Source organism: Stomoxys calcitrans, chromosome 1 (assembly GCF_963082655.1).
Source record: "Stomoxys calcitrans chromosome 1, idStoCalc2.1, whole genome shotgun sequence".
Lineage (NCBI taxonomy): Eukaryota > Metazoa > Arthropoda > Insecta > Diptera > Muscidae > Stomoxys > Stomoxys calcitrans.
This window is the reverse complement of record NC_081552.1, coordinates 17,726,141-17,744,368: the sequence shown is the minus strand read 5'-3', so window position 1 is coordinate 17,744,368 and position 18,228 is coordinate 17,726,141. Positions and strand designations below refer to the sequence as shown.

The following is an 18,228-nucleotide window of genomic DNA, read 5'->3' as shown; positions in this document are numbered from 1 at the left end:
CAACACATCGAATTATCCATTTCGGACCCTAATAAGTATAATATATTTCGGATCGTCGTAAAATTATAAGGCGTTCTAACGATGTCCGTGTGTCTGTCCGTCCATCTGTTGTAATCACTCTACAGTTTGCAAAAATTGAGATATTGAGCCAGAAATTGTTAACTTTATTTGTTTGTTTTTGAAAATTTTTTGAAAGATATGTTTTGTTATACCCACCACCATAGGATCGGGGGTACATTCATTTAGGCATTCTGTTTGGAGCACATCCAAATATCCATTTTCATATTCCGGAATGTCGTAAAACTACAAGGCGATTTAAAGATCTCTGTTGTAATAACGCTACAACCTTCAAAAATGTATATATTGAGCTGAAATTTGGCACAGATACGACTTTTTGCTGCACACAGGTTAAGATTTTGCGCGCGTCAAATGGACCATATTTATGTGTAACTGCCATATAGACCGATCTGCCAAATTCAAGGTCTGAAACCCATAACATTTGCATTTATTAACCGATTTCACTGAAATTTGAAACAAGTGTTTTAAGACTACCGACATCTGATCCAAATGTGGTCCATATCGAACTATATTTTTATATAGCTGCCATATATACCTTTTATCTGTCATATCGCAGCTATATCTAAATATATTCCGATCTAAACCATATTAGGGCCCTTCGTTAGGAGGCATAAAGCTACTCACTGTTTCAAATTCAGCGAGATTGAATGAAAAATAAAGCATTTATGGGCATTAGACCCTTTATCGAAAAATCGGTCTATGTAGCTGCTATATCCAAATATGGTCCGATCAAAAAGGCGTATCTGTGCCAAATTTCAGCTCAATGTCTCAATTTTTGAAGGCTGTAGAGTGATTGCAACAGACGGACGGACAGACGATTAGACGGCAAACGGACAGACACACGGACATCGTTGAATCGTCTTAGAATTTTACGACGATCCGAAATATATATATATATGTACTTTGTAGGGTCGAAATTGATACTATGATGTGTTGCAAACGGAATAACTAATGAATATACCCCCTATCCTACGGACAAAATTTGCGGATTGTAAGGGCTCAAGATGTCAAACCGGGAGATCGGTTTATATGGGAGCTATATCAGGTAAAGACTGATTTGGACCGTACTTGGCGGAGTTACTGAAAGTGGTAACAGAACACTACATGCTTAATTTCAGCCAAATCGGACAAAAAGGCTCAAGAAGTCAAATTGGGAGATCTGTTTCTATGGGAGCTATATCAGGTTATTGACCATTTGGAACGCACTTTACGCAGTTGTTTGGAAGTCGTAACATGCAAAATTTCAGCCAAATCGTTCAAAAATTGCGGCTTCCGAGGCTCAAGAATTCAAATCAGAAGATCGGTTTATATTTGAGCTACACTAAATCTGAACCAATGTTTTCCATATGCAATGACCTACATCAATTTAAAGTATTTGTGCAAAATTTCAAGCAGCTAGCTTTCCACGTTCGACCTCTGTCATGATTTTGACAGACGGACGGACGGACGGACGGACTGTTTGACGGTTTGACGGACATGGCTTGATCGACTCAGAACGTCGAGAGGGTCAAAAATATATATTTTTTATGGGGCCTTAGATGAATATTTCGATGTGTTACAAATGGAATGACTAGATTAGTATACCCCCATCCTGTGGTGAAGGATATAAAAACTACTTGAATAGTATGACTTCCATTAACATCAATTTAATTATTATTTTCCTAGGGCTTTGTGGTATTTCAAGATGATATACCCACATTTGCCGAAACTTTTGGCAAAGCAAGTGTTTATTCCAAATGGAGGTCACAACGAAATAAAATTTCTTCTTGTTTACACCAAGAGAATGTGAAGGCATCACTTTTTAACAACCACATATTGAAAAGTGAGTTATTACAATGGCTTGGTAAAATAAGGTTTGAAGAGTTTGAATAAGTTTGCCATTTTAGATTCTGCCAACATTTTGGTCATCGAATCTGAATACAAAAATTCTTCAAAATTTGCCATAAAAACTAATAAATTTGTGGGTCCTCTTCAAGAAAATCCTGACGCAATTATTACCCTTAGCCATTTTTCGATGCAGAAAAAATTATCTTCGAACCGCATGTGGATTTCTCTTCTATAGACAAATTACAAAATTTGCAAGGACGTCAGCTCATTGTGGGGGCCTTTGATTATCGCCCCTTTGTGGTGGTGGACTTTGAACGTCAACCCCAATATTTGGATCATGCTTTGGATAATCCTAGACATGCTGTTCATATTGATGGCACTGAAATGCATATTGTCTTGATATTTTGTCAAATCTACAATTGTACCATAGAGGTGGATACAAGTAAGTTGTAAATATCTCTTTTGTTAAAAAAAAAGAAAGAAAAAATTAAGCAACTTTACTTTTTCAGCTGAAAGAGAAGAATGGGGAGTGATGTATCCCCAACTATACAGCAACTGGTCTGATGGGTATGACCATAGACGGCAAGGTTCATATGGTAATGGGGGCCATGTATTTATGGTAATTCAGTAGGTATTGTGGTAGTGCCTTTTATACCCTCCACCATAGGATGTGAGTATACTAATCTAGACATTCCGTTTGTAACACCTCAATGTATTGATCTGAAAACCTTTAAACTATATGTTCTTGATATTCTAAGTCCATCTAGCCATGTCCGTCCGTCCGTATGGCTGTCTGTCGAAAATACAATAGCGTTCGAACGAATAAATATATCTTCACAAATTAGCCATATCGGTTCAGATTTGGATGTAACCCCCCATGTAACCTAATCCCCGTTTTTAACTTCTTGAGCCCCTAGAAGCCTCAGCTTTCATCTGATTTAGCTGAAATTTGGCACAAGGACTTCTTTTATGGCTTCCAACCTCTATGCCAAGAACGAGTATGATTCAAATCGATCTATTAATTGGTAAAGCCCCCATTAATAACAATCCCCGATTTTGGTTTTTCTGAGCCTTTAGAAGCCTCAATTTATTTAGCTGAAATTTGGCAGAGGGATGTATGTATGACTTCCAACTTCTGTGCCAAGAATGATTCGAAACGAACTATTCAATGGTATAGCCCCCATATAAAACGATACCTGGTTTTGAATTCCTGAGCTCCTAGAAACCCCAGTTTAAATACACTTTGGCAACAGGATTTCTGTTATGACTTCCAACCTCTGTGTCAAGTATGATTCGAAACATCTATTAAATGGTATAGCTCCATATACACTCATAGAAAAAAGCCCGATGATAGTTGCAAACACTGCCTCGTGACTGCTAGTAGTAAATTTGATTGTTATAACAGTAGAAGTTCTGCTGTCATAGCTTAGTGTTTGCAATTTCAGAATAGCAGTATGACTGCTGAAAAGTCAGTTATTTGCTGAAAATTACTGCTGGGAGAGTAAGATTATTTGTATACCCACCACCGACGGATGGGGGTATATTCATTTTGTCATACCGTTTGCAACACATCGAAATATCCATTTCCGACCCTATAAAGTATATATATTCTTGATCAGCGTAAAAATCTAAGACGATCTAGACATGTCCGTCCGTCTGTCTGTTGAAATCACGCTACAGTCTTCAAAAATAGAGATATTGAGCTGAAACTTTGCACAGATTCTTTTTTTGTCCATAAACACGTAAAGTTCGAAGATGGGCTATATCGGACTATATCTTCATATAGCCCCCATATAGACCGATCAGCCGATTTAGGGTCTTAGGCCCATAAAAGCCATATTTATTATCCGATTTTGCTGAAATTTGGGACAGTGAGTTGTATTAGGCCCTTCGACATCCTTCGTCAATTTGGCCTAGATCGGTCCAAATTTGGATATAGCTGTCATATAGACCGATCCTTCGATTTATGGTCTTAGGCCCATAAAAGCCATATTTATTATCCGATTTTGCTGAAATTTGGGACAGTGAGTTGCGGTAAGCCCTTCGACATCCTTCGCCAATTTGGCTCAGATCGTTCCAAATTTGGATATAGCTGCCATATAGACCGATCCTCCGATTTATGGTCTTAGGCCCATAAAAGCCATATTTATTATCCGATTTTGCTGAAATTTGGGACAGTGAGTTGCGGGAAGCCCTTCGACATCCTTCGTCAATTTGGCCCAGATCGTTCCAAATTTGGATATAGCTGCCATATAGACCGATCCTCCGATTTATGGTCTTAGGCCCATAAAAGCCACATTTATTATCCGATTATGATGAAATTTGGGACAGTGAGTTGTATTGAGCCCTTTAACACCCTTCGTCAATTTGGCCTAGATCGGTCCAAATTTGGATATAGCTGTCATATTGACCGATCCTCCGATTTATGGTGTAAGGCCCATAAAAGCCATATTTATTATCCGATTTTGCTGATATTTGGGACAGTGAGTTGCGGAAAGCCCTTCGACATCCTTCGTCAATTTGGCCCAGATCGTTTCAAATTTGGATATAGCTGCCATATAGACCGATCCTCCGATTTATGGTCTTAGGCCCATAAAAGCCACATTTATTATCCGATTATGATGAAATTTGGGACAGTGAGTTGTATTGAGCCCTTTAACACCCTTCGTCAATTTGGCCTAGATCGGTCCAAATTTGGATATAGCTGTCATATTGACCGATCCTCCGATTTATGGTGTAAGGCCCATAAAAGCCATATTTATTATCCGATTTTGCTGAAATTTGGGACAGTGAGTTGCGGAAAGCCCTTCGACATCCTTCGTCAATTTGGCCCAGATCGTTCCAAATTTGGATATAGCTGCCATATAGACCGATCCTCCGATTTAAGGCCTTAGGCCCGTAAAAGCCACATTTATTATCCGATTTCGCTGAAATTTTGGACAGTGCCTTGCCTTAGGGCCTTCGACATCTTTCTTCTATTTGGCCCTGATCAGTTCAGATTTGGATATAGCTGCCATATAGACCGATCTCTCGATTTAAGGTTTTGGGCCCATAAAAAGCGCAATTATTGTCCGATGTCGCCGAAATTTGGGACAATGACTTGTGTTGGGCCCTTCGATATATGTCTTCAATTTGGCTCAGATCGGTCCAGATTTGGATATAGCTGCCATATAGAACGATCTCTCGGTTGAACAATGACTTGTACTTATAAGCATTTGGTCTAAATCGGATGATATCTATAGAGCTGCTATGGGGCATAGGGTATGCATTTTTCACTGGATTTTGACGAAATGTGGTTCACATATATACCCGAGGTGGTGGGTATCCAAAGTTCGGCCCGGCCGAACTTAACGCCTTTTTACTTGTTATACCCTCCACTAATTTCGTCATTCTGTTTGTAACTACTCGAAATTTTCGTCTTAGACCCCATAAAGTATATATATTCTTGATCGTCGTTAAATTTTATGTCGATCTAGCCATGTCCGTCCGTCCGTCTGTCCGTCCGTCCGTCTGTCCGTCCGTCCGTCCGTCCGACTGTCTGTCGAAAGCACGCTAACTTCCGAAGGAGTAAAGCTAGCCGCTTGAAATTTTGCACAAATACTTCTTATTAGTGTAGGTCGGTTGGTATTGTAAATGGGCCATATCGGTCCATGTTTTGATATAGCTGCCATATAAACCGATCTTGGGTCTTGACTTCTTGAGCCTCTAGAGTGCGCAATTCTTATCCGATTGGAATGAAATTTTGCACGGCGTGTTTTTTATGATATCCAACAATGACATCCAGAATGACGAAATTAGTATTTTTTATATGGTGGAGGGTATAAAAAATAGCCGAGTTGATTGTTTAACAAGTAAAAGCGTGCTAAGTTCGGCCTGGCCGAATCTTATATACCCTCCACCATGGGTCGCATTTGTCGACTTCTTTTCCTGGCATCTCTTCTTAGACAAAAAAGGATATAAGAAAAGAGTTGCTCTGCTATTAAAATGATATCAAGATATGGTCCGGTTTGGACCATAATAAACACGTTTGTTGATGGTCACGAGAGGATCCATCGTACAAAATTTCAGGCATATCTCTAGGGGTCAAGAAGTCAAGATCCCAGATCGGTTTATATGGCAGATATATCAGGTTATGAACCGATTTGAACCTTATTTGACACAGTTGTTGAAAGTAAAAATAAAATACGTCATGCAAAATTTCAGCCAAATCGGATAGGAATTGCGCACTCTAGAAGCTCAAGAAATCAAATCCCCAGATCTGTTCAGCTATATCAGGCTATGGACCGATTGCAACCTTACTTGGCACAGTTGTTGGATATCATAACGAAATACTTCGTGCAAAAATTCATTCAAATCGGATAAGAATTGTGCCCTCTAGAGGCTCAAGAAGTCAAGACCCAAGATCGGTTTATATGGCAGCTATATCAGGTTATGAACCGATTTAAACCATACTTGGCACAGTTATTGGTTATCGTAACAAAACACGTCGTGCGAAATTCCATTCCAATCGGATAAGAATTGCGCACCCTAGAGGCTCAAGAAGTCAAGACCCAAGATCGGTTTATATGGCAGCTATATCAGGTTATGGACCGATTTGAACCATACTTGGCACAGTTTTTGGATATCATAACAAAACACGTCGTGCAAAATTTCATTCTGATCAGATAAGAATTGCGTACGCTAGAGGCTCAAGAAATCAAGACCCAAGATCGGTTTATATGGCAGCTATATCAGGTTATGGACCGATTTATACCATACTTGGCACAGTTGTTGGATATCATAGCAAAACACATCGTGAAAAATTTCATTCCAATCGGATAAGAATTGCGCACTCTAGAGGCTCAAGAATTCAAGACCCAAGATCGGTTTATATGGCAGCTATATCAAAACATGGACCGATATGGCCCATTTACAATATCAACTGACCTACACTAATAATAAGTATTTGTGCAAAATTTCAAGCGGCTAGCTTTACTCCTTCGGAAGTTAGCGTGCTTTCGACAGACAGACGGACGGACATGGCTAGATCGACATAAAATTTCACGACGATCAAGAATATATATACTTTATGGGGTCTAAGACGAATATTTCGAGTAGTTACAATCAGAATGACGAAATTAGTATATTTTATATGGTGGAGGGTATAAAAAATATCCGAGTTGATTGTTTAAAAATAGCCGAGTTGATTGTTTAAAAATAATTCAAATACAAGCTCAGTTAACAAGGTTACATTTTTAGCAGAATCCATGGTGGGGGTACCCAAGATTTTCATTCCGGTCAAACTTAGCACGCTTTTGATTGTTTCTATTTATTTTGGCAGGGAATTGGCTTATCAATCCATGGACTGCACCCATTATTTAGGAAGATCGGGAGTCACTTGTTTGGTGCCAGCCCCCAAACGTATAGCCAGCTGGACTTTAATCTTGAAACCTTTCCAGAATTCGCTTTGGTTGTTGTTGTTTGGATATTTGATATTTGAAACTGTCATATTGTACCTGGCCAGGCAGTTTGAAGAGCATTGGAGGGTGCAGCGAGTCCATCGGAAAACTTGGAAGTCAAGCATTTGGTTTGCTTTCGTTAGCAGTACAAAGTTGCTGGTATCGCAAAGCTCGAAATTTGTCATTAACTCGAATACTCTAAGAGCCATTCTGTGCACTTGTTACATGGCTGACATGATATTAACCGGCACTTATGGGGGAGGATTGGCGGCAGTTTTAACTCAACCTGCGTAAGAAAAGATTTGATTATTTTCGGTCCTTACGAACTTAACGACTATTAACTTGGGATTTTGCTTTTCGTTTGCTTTCAGTTTACAAGAAGTCGCCGATTCAGTGGAGCGCTTGTACAGCCACAATTTAAGCTGGACTGCCAGTTCCTATGTTTTTATAACTTCGATTGATAACAGACATAATCCCGACTCTACAACTTTCGATGTAAATTGACGCACCACATTGTTCTGCATGATTGTTTCCCCTTAAGATATTCTAATATCTCTTTTGTCTTTGCAGCCTATTATGGAACGCCTTGTATCGAATTTTTTCATTTCAAGCATTGATCAAATGCGATCACTGGCCAAAACTGAAAATATAGGCTTTGCATTGGAAAAAATGCAATATGGTCACTTTGGCAATATTAAATTTCTGTCACCAGAATCGTTGTCCCGCTTAAAACTTATGGTTGACGATATTTACCACCAATACACTGTGGCCATGGTACCCCGATTGTGGGCCTATTTACCGAATTACAATCAATTAATACTAACTTGGCATGCTTCAGGTCTGTCTAAATACTGGGAGTGGAAAATTGCCGCCGACTATTTGAATTCACGGGAACAGGATCAAGTGGCTACCTCAATGTTCAGCAAATTGGATAGGGGTGCTGAGAAATTGAATTTGGAAAATTTCGCCGGCATTATGATCTTATGGATCTTTGGCATAGCAATGAGCATTGTGGTTTTCATAGGAGAATGGGTGGTACATGCTATACAAAGGAAATGGAAAGAACGCATATAGAAGAAGTCCCGGAAGGACGAAAAAGGACGTTTAAGATTGTTTTTGGAAATGTGTTTTATAAACAATTCATTTTGTTTTAAAATTTATAATTATGCACTTAGTATTAGTTTCTTTTAAAAGCACAGTTAAATTGTCAGTAGCAAGCAATAAAAAAGTTGTTTTAAGCCAATATTTTGCTTTTTCAATAACCTTCAACCTTTGAGTTTTTTTTATACCCTCCACCATAAGATGGGGGGTATACTAATTTCGTCATTCTGTTTGTAACTATTCGAAATATTCGTCTGCGACTCCATAAAGTATATATTCTTGATCGTCGTGACATTTTATGTCGATCTAGCCATGTCCGTCCGTCTGTCCGTCCGTCCGTCTGTCCGTCCGTCCGTCTGTCCGTCCGTCTGTCGAAAGCACGCTAACTTCCGAAGGAGTAAAGCTAGCCGCTTGAAATTTTGCACAAATACTTCTTATTAGTGTAGGTCGGTTGGTATTGTAAATGGGCCATATCGGTCCATAACCTGATATAGCTGCCATATAAACCGATCTGGGGTCTTGACTTCTAGAGCCTCTAGAGGGCGCAATTCTTATCCGATTGGGATGGAATTTTGCACGACGTGTTTTGTTATGATATCCAACAACTGTGCCAAGTATGGTTCAAATCGGTCCATAACCTGATATAGCTGTTATATAAACAGATCTGGGGATTTGACTTCTTGAGCTTCTAGAGGGCGCAATTCCTATCCGATTTGGCTGAAATTTTGCATGACGTATTTTATTTTTACTTTCAGCAACTGTGTGAAATAAGGCTCAAATCTGTTCATAACCTGATATAGCTGCCATATAAACCCATCTGGGATCTTGACTTCTTGACCCCTAGAGGTCGCAATTATTATCCGATATGCCTGAAATTTTGTACGATGGATCCTCTCATGACCATCAACAAACGTGTTTATTATAGTCTGAATCGGTCTATAGCCCGATATAGATCCCATATAAATCGTTCTCTCTATTTTACTTCGTGAGCCCCAATGGGCGCAATTCTTATACGAATTGGCTGAAATTTTACACAGGTCTCCAACATATAATTTAATTGTGGTCCGAACCGGACCATATCTTGATATCGTTTTAATAGCAGAGCAACTCTTTTCTTAAATCCTTTTTTGCCTAAGAAGAGATGCCGGGAAAAGAACTCGACAAATGCGATCCATGGTGGAGGGTATATAAGATTCGGCCCGGCCGAACTTAGCACGCTTTTACTTGTTATATATAAAATTTGCTCGGTCGCTTCGATGCCCCCCACAACAACAACCAAACATAAATTGATTTTTATATATAAAATTTGCTCGGTCGCTTTGCTGCCCCCCATTGGTACACCCAATATCAAACTGCATCCAAATTTTGAGATCTTTAGCTCAATCCGTAAAAAAGGTACAATTGTGTACGTTTTAGTACCTAAATATGCAAAAATTTTACATACTGCCAAGATGTACCAGTATCTCTATTATCAGAGATGTAGCTCAGTTTGTACATAAAATACCACTTTGTACGTTTTTGTACCAAAATGAACAAATGTCGAAAAAATCTCCTAGTCGCTCGGTACATAGTGCCTAGATGTAAATGTAATGCAAATTTCAGAGCTGTAGCTTAATCCGTAAAGAAGGTGCCGTATTGTATGTTTTAGTACCAAAATGTGCAAAAATCAACAAAACCTTTTAGCCGTCCGGTATATACTGTCAAGATGTGCCTGTATTCCTAATTTCAGATCTGTAGCTCAATCTATAAAGAAAGTACTAAATAGTACCAATTACAGCACTTAAGTACTTTTTATTTCACTCCTTGTACGATTTCAACATTTCATATTTGGTACAACTTGTCGTATATTTGTCAAGATTTCGATAGTTTTCAGCAAATTTTTATACCCTCCACCATAGGATGGGGGTATACTAATTTCGCCATTCTGTTTGTAACACCTCGAAATATGCGTCTAAGACCCCATAAAGTAAATATATTCTTGACCGTCATGTCATTTTAAGTCGATCTAACCATGTCCGTCCGTCTATCTGTCGGTGTAGGGTATAAAAACTGACCATTTATGGGCCTAGGAACTTAAATCATAACATCGGAATATGCATATGGCAGTTATATCCAAATATAGATCGATCTGAACCAATATATAGGTTACGGAGCTGTACAGGGCTCACAGTGCCAAATCTCAGTGAAATTGAACAATAATTGCGCAATTTTTGATTGCTCTATATGGCAGCTACATCCAAATGTCGACCGATCTGGGCGGTTTTAAACAAGGATATCCCTTTACCAAATTTCAGTCAAATCGTACAATAAATGTGCCTAATATGGGCCCAAGACCTTAAATCGAGAGATCGGTCTATATGGCAACTATATTCAAATCTGTACCGATTTCGACAAACTTTAAAAAAATGTCGAAGAGAATAACGTAACTTAGTGTCCCAAATTTCAACAAGAATGTCGAGGGGCCTAACATAGGTCACTGTGCCAAATATCAACGATACCGGATAATAAACGCTGCTTTTTTGGGTCCAGTGACTAAAATCGTGAGATCGGTATATATGGCAGCTATATCCAAATAAAGACCAATCGGAACTATATTGCGCACGTATGTCGAGAAGCTCTACACAGCTCACTGTGCGCAATTTCTGCGACATCGAAAAGTAAAAGCGCCTTTTATGGACCCTACACCATAAGTCGGGAGATCAGTCATGGCAGCCATACCCAAATCTAGCCCGATCTGTTAGTACGAATATTTGCTTTCCCATTTTCAGCAGACAAAAACTGCTGTTTTAGCAAACTTTTTTGTTGTTTTGAATAACAAATTTGATTGTTGCGTTTTAGGGTCCAAATTGCCAGATTTATTTACTAATGTACAATTAATGCCTCAATTGTTATTTCGAAGTTCAAAAATTTTGAATGGATTTATTTAAAGGTTCAACATTTTTAATTTAATATCAGCAGACAGTGTTTTCTTGATCGTCTCGACGTTCTGAGTCGATCTAGCCATGTCCGTCCGGCCATCTCTCGAAATCACGATAGCGGTCGAACGCGTAAAGCTAAGTGCATGAAATTTTGCACAGATACTTAATATTGATGTAGGTCTTTGGGCCATATCTAGAGATGGGTTTCTACCGGGTAAATACCCAACTCTTGGGTATTCGGTAAATACCCAATAAATATCTTTTTGGAGTATTTATGATTTTGCAGATATCTCTTGCAAACAATTTTTTATGATTTCGCATTCTTTGTATATAAACCTGAACTTCTGATCTCATAAAATCGGATTTCAGTTATATATAGCCTCTATATAGACCGATCTCCAGATTTAAAGTCTCGAGGCAATAAATTGATCATTTTTCATCCGATTTCGATGAAATTTGGCACAGTGAGTTCTGGTTCTTAACCATTTTTGTGAAGTGTGGTTCAGATCGGACTATATTTAGATATAGCTGCCCTATAGATCGACCGCCCGAGATCCCGATATAGGGTATTGAGGCTATAAAAGATCCATTTATTACCCGAATTCGATGAACTTGGCACAGTGTATTCTGGTAGACCCCTACACATTACTGTCAAATATGGTCTGGATCGGACCATATTTGCATATAGCTGCCATAAAGACCGATCTCCCGATACAGTGCAATGAGCCAATAAAAGAAGCATTTTTCATCCAATTTTGATAAAAAACAAGTAAAAGCGTGCTAAGTTCGGCCGGGCCGAATCTTACATACCCTCCACCATGGATCGCATTTGCCGAGTTCTTCTCCCGGCATCTCTTCTTAGGCAAAAAAGGATATAAGAAAAGATTTACTCTGCTATTATTATATTATTAAATGTTGGAGACCTGTGTAAAATGTCAGCCAATTCGAATAAGAATTGCGCCCTTTGGGGGCTCAAAAAGTAAAATAGAGAGATCGATTTATATGGGAGCTGTATCGGGCTATAGACCGATTCAGATCATAATAAACACGTATGTTGATGGTCATGAGAGGATCCGTAGTACAAAATTTCAGGCAAATCGGATAATAATTGCGACCTCTAGAGGCTCAAGAAGTCAAGATCCCAGATCGGTTTATATGACAGCTATATCAGGTTATGAACCGATTTGAACCATACTTGGCACAGTTATTGGATATAATAACGAAACACGTCGTGCAAAATTTCATTCCAATCGGATAAGAATTGCGCACTCTAGAGGCTCAAGAAGTCAAGACCCAAGATCGGTTTATATGGCAGCTATATCAAAACATGGACCGATATGGCCCATTTACAATACCAACCGACCTTCACTAATAAGAAGTATTTGTGCAAAATTTCAAGCGGCTAGCTTTACTCCTTCGGAAGTTAGCGTGCTTTCGACAGACAGACGGACGGACATGGCTAGATCGACATAAAATTTCACGACGATCAAGAATATATATACTTTATGGGGTCTCAGACAAATATTTCGAGTAGTTACAATCAGAATGGTCGATTTGCAATCTTCATCGACCTACATTGATATTAGGTATTTGTGCAAAATCAAGCAGCTAGCTTTACGCGTTCGACCGCTATCGTGATTTCGACAGACGGACGGACGGACATGGCTAGACCGATTCTGAATGTCGAGACTATCAAGAATATATATACTTTATGGCGTCCTAGATCAATCGAGGTGTAACAAACGGAATGACTAGATTAGTATACCCCCATCCTATGGTGGTGGGTATAAAAACATCATACAAATGATGAAACAAATTTCACGCTGTGAAACCTTAAAAATGATTGTTGCAACAACCACCAGATAAATACCAACTATAGCAGCACAAACAACTGCAAAAATGGCAGAAACTTTCTCAAAGCCCCCGCCATGATAAGCAACTACAAAAATAAATTATCAACAACAATGTATTTCTTGTCCACATCATTTTCAAGCGTTGCCATATTGACCTCAAAGCATCCTCCCTTTCTGCTGGGATGTTTTACTGCATCAACTACCCCACAATTGAGGGAAAGTAAGAAAAAAGACTGTTGCTCAGCAACGTAAACGAAAGGTCCGGGATGAGAAAGACAAACAATTCAACTAAATAAAACTTTCACGAAAACAGTTTCAGCCATGGCCACCGCATTCAGCAACAACAAAAACGCCACGGAAATAAAATGCCATTCAAGTTGATCAAAATAAGTCATATGAAAACTTATAAATTAAGCGTTCGCTTCATATAACCCCCACACCGCTGTTGGGTGTTGGGTGTCAAGGAAATCACAGAAAAACAAGTCACTTAAAATCCGAATGAATAAACTTCTATTAAATTAAATCATGGTGACTTGATATGTGTGTGTGTGTTTGTGTGTGTGTGTTAGTGTAGTCATGGACATGCCAAATAATTGGGATTATAATTTGATTGTTATGTCCCATTGATGGCCCACTCTTAAAGAAAAAAGGTACTCCACTATGCTGTTCGGAATAATTGCCCATAGAAAACGCTTGACATTATTAACAAGTAAAAAGGCGTTAAGTTCGGCCGGGCCGAACTTTGGATACCCACCACCTCGGGAATATACGTAAACCACCTTTCATCAAAATCCGGTGAAAACTGTATACCTGAATTTCGGCGACATCGGATAAAAAATGCACCTTTTATTGGCCTAAAACCGGTCTATATGACAGCTATATCCAAATCTTAACCGATCTGTGCCACATAGAAGAAAGATGTCGAAGGGCCTAAGGCAACTCACTGTTCTAAATTTCGGCGACATCGGACAATAAATGAGCATTTTATGGGCCCAAAACCTGAAATCGAGAGATCGGTCTATATGGCAGCTATATCCAAAATTGGTCCGATCTGCACCAAATTGATGAGGGATATCAAAGGGCCTAACACAATTTACTGTCCCAAATTTCAGCAAAATCGGATAATAAACGTGGCTTTCATGGGCCTAAGACCCTAAATCTGAGGATCGGTCTATATGGCAGCTATATCCAAATCTGAACCGATCAGAGCCAAATTGACGAAGGGTGTCGAAGGGCCTAACACAACTCCCTGTCCCAAATTTCAGCAAAATCGGATAATAAATGTGGCTTTTATGGGCCTAAGACCCTAAATCGGAGGATCGGTCTATATGGCAGCTACATCCAAATCTGGACCGATCAGAGCCAAATTGACGAAGGGTGTCAAAGGGCCTAACGCAACTCACTGTCCAAAATTTCAGCAAAATCGGATAATAAATGTGGCTTTTATGGGCCTATGACCTTAAATCCGAGGATCGGTCTATATGACAGCTATATCCAAATCTGAACCGATCAGAGCCAAATTGACGAAGGGTGTCGAAGGGCTTAACACAACTCACTGTCCCAAATTTCAGCAAAATCGAATAATAAATGAGGCTTTTATGGGCCTTAGACCCTAAATCGGAGGATCGGTCTATATGGCAGCTATATCCAAATCTGAACCGATCTGGGCCAAATTAACAGAGGAAGTCGAAAGGTCCAACACAACTCACTGTCCCAAATTTCAGCAAAATCGAATAATAAATGAGGCTTTTATGGGCCTTAGACCCTAAATCGGAGGATCGGTCTATATGGCAGCTATATCCAAATCTGAACCGATCTGGGCCAAATTTACAGAGGAAGTCGAAAGGCCTAACACAACTCACTGTCCCAAATTTCACCAAAATCGGATAATAAATGTGGCTTTTATGGGCCTAAGACCCTAAATCGGAGGATCGGTCTATATGGGGGCTATATCAAGATATAGTCCGATATAGCCCATCTTCGAACTTAACCTGCTTATGGACAAAAAAAGAATCTGTGCAAAATTTCAGCTCAATATCTCTATTTTTAAAGGCTGTAGCGTGATTTCAACAGACAGACGGACAGACGGACAGACGGACAGACGGACAGACGGACAGACGGACGGACATGTCTAGATCGTCTTAGATTTTCACGCTGATCAAGAATATATATACTTTATAGGGTCGGAAATGGATATTTCGATGTGTTGCAAACGGAATGACAAAATGAATATACCCCCATCCTTCGGTGGTGGGTATAAAAATGATGAAACTAATTGGAGAACTACGATCGAAGGTACTTATTTGGATGAATGAAATTGTTAATCACCTAGAACCAAAAGAAAAAGCACCATGGATGTGTTGGAGAAAGTTCTTCACAATCATTTCTTGTACAGGGCTGATATACCAGAACGTCCAACCTTCAACATTGTTCTGTACACAAGAGGCTATAAATGACTCCCACAAAAGCCTACGTCTCTACAATACGGTTTCTTAAAAAAAACAAGTACAAAGGTGTTAAGTTCGTCCCTGCCAAACTTTGTATACCCACCACCAAGGGTATATATGTAAACCACCTTTCGTCAAAATCCGGTGAAAAATGCATAATTTATGCCCCCATAGCAGCTATATCGAAATATGGTCCAATTTGGACCAAATTCGGGACGGAAATTGAGTGGTTTAATAAGTACAAGTCATTGTTCAATTTTGTAGTTCAAAATATTGGCCTTTTTAGTAGCCATATCCAAAGATAGACCGACCTGAACCATATACGACATGTATGCCGAAAGCCTAACACAAGTCACTGTATCAAATTTCTGCGAACCATATTTGGGGCGGATGTAGGGAGAACTAAGACTACCTACTGTTTAAAATTTCAGCAAATCGGGTAATAAATAGAGCTTTTATGGGCTTCAGACCCTTTATCGGCGGATCGGTCTATATTGCAGCTATATCTAAATATAGACCAATTTGAACCACATTTGGATCCTATGTTAGAAGGAATAAAACTATCAATGTTGCAAATTTTAGCGAAATCGGTTAAAAATAAAGCTTTTATGGGCTTTAGACCCTCTATCGGCAGATCTATAAGACTGCTATATCTACATTTAGTCCGATCTAAAGCCTATTTGGGTCCTATGTTAGGCGGCTTAAAATTTCAGCGAAATCGGTTAAAAAAAAGCTTTTATGGGCTTCAGATCCTTAAAATTTCAGCGAAATCGTGTAATTAATAAAGCTTTTATGGGCTTAAGACCCTTTATCGGCAGATCGGTATATACGGCAGCTATATATAAATATAGTCCGATATGGACCATATTTGGATTAGAAGTCGGGAAGCCTAAAACTACTCACTGTCAGCGAAATCGGATGAAAAATTAAGCATTTAAGCAAAATCGGTCCATATAGCAGCTGTATCCAAATATGGTCTGATTTGACCCGTTCAAGAACTTAACCAGCGTGCATCAAAAAGACGTATCCGTGCCAAATTTCAGCTCGATATCTCAATTTTTGAGGGCTGTAGAGTGATTATAACAGACGGGCGGACAGACACACGGACATCGTTAAATCGTCTTAGAATTTTACGGCGATCCGAAGTATATATACTTTGTAGGAACGGAAATTGATATATCGATGTGTTGGAAACGGAATGACTAAATAAATATATCCCCTATCCTACGGTGGTGTGTATAAAAAGTATAACCGTTTAGCGAAAAAAATTTTATTTGTCAAAAATAACAAGAATTTTGTTTGTCAAGAATTTTATAAATAACAAGTAAAAGCGTGCTAAGTTCGGCCGGGCCGAATCTTATATACCCTCCACAATGGAGCGCATTTATTATTTTCCCGGCATCTCTTCTTAGGCAAAAAATGATATAAGAAAAGAAAGAAAGAAAAATCTGCTATTAGAGCGATATCAAGATATGATCCGGTTTGGACCACAATTAAATTATATGTTGGAGACCTGTGTAAAATGTCAGCCAATTCGAATAAGAATTTGACCTTTGGGGGCTCAAAAAGTAAAATTGAGAGATCGATTTATATGGGAGCTGTATCGGGCTATAGACCGATTCAGACCATAATAAACACGTATGTTGATGGTCATGAGAGGATCCATCGTACAAAATTTCAGGCAAATCGGATAAGAATTGCGCTCTCTAGAGGCCCAAGAAGTCAAGATCCAAGATCGGTTATTATGGCAGCTACATCAGGTTATGAACCGATTTGACCCATACTTGGCACAGTTGTTGGATATCATAACAAAGCACGTGGTGCAAAATTTCATTATAATCGGATAAGAATTGCGCACTATAGAGCCTCAAGAAGTCAAGACCCAAGATCGGTTTATATTGCAGCTATATCAGGCTATTGACCGATGTGAACCATACTTGGCACAGTTGTTGGACATCATAACAGAACACTTCGTGCAAAAGTTCATCCCAATTGGGTAAGAATTGCGCACTCTAGAGGCTCAAGAAGTCAAGACCCAAGATCGGTTTATATGACAGCTATATAAGGTTATGGACCGATTTGACCCATACTTGGCACAGTTGTTGGATATCATAACAAAACACGTCGTGCAAAATTTCATTCCAATCGGATAGGAATTGCGCACTCTAGAGGCTCAAGAAGTCAAGACCCAAGATCGGTTTATATGGCAGCTATATCAGGTTATGTACCGATTTGAACCATACTTGGCACAATTGTTGGATATAATAGCGAAACACGTCGTGCAAAATTTCATTCCAATCGGATAAGAAGTGCGCACTCTAGAGGCTCAAGAAGTCAAGACCCAAGATCGGTTTATATGGCAGATATATCAAAACATGGACCGATATGGCCCATTTACAATACCAACCGACCTACACTAATAAGAAGTATTTGTGCAAAATTTCAAGCGGCTAGCTTTACTCCTTCGAAAGTTAGCGTGCTTTCGACAGACAGACGGACGGACGGACAGACGGACGGACATGGCTAGATCGACATAAAATTTCACGACGATCAAGAATATATATAC

The 18,228-nt window shown here is 39.2% G+C and overlaps 1 protein-coding gene across 1 annotated transcript in view; it reads left to right on the top strand.

Moving 5' to 3' along the window:
• Positions 1–8,499, top strand: part of LOC106095247 (uncharacterized) — a 22,838-nt gene extending 14,339 nt beyond the window's left edge. Inside the window, 8 exon segments of the mRNA XM_059364446.1 lie at positions 1,744–1,900; positions 1,965–2,104; positions 2,107–2,347; positions 2,415–2,443; positions 2,445–2,524; positions 7,226–7,633; positions 7,715–7,838; positions 7,914–8,499. Of these exon segments, the coding sequence (XP_059220429.1) occupies positions 1,744–1,900; positions 1,965–2,104; positions 2,107–2,347; positions 2,415–2,443; positions 2,445–2,524; positions 7,226–7,633; positions 7,715–7,838; positions 7,914–8,417 (1,683 nt within the window). The 3' untranslated portion in view covers positions 8,418–8,499.
• The last annotated feature ends 9,729 nt before the right edge of the window (positions 8,500–18,228 follow it).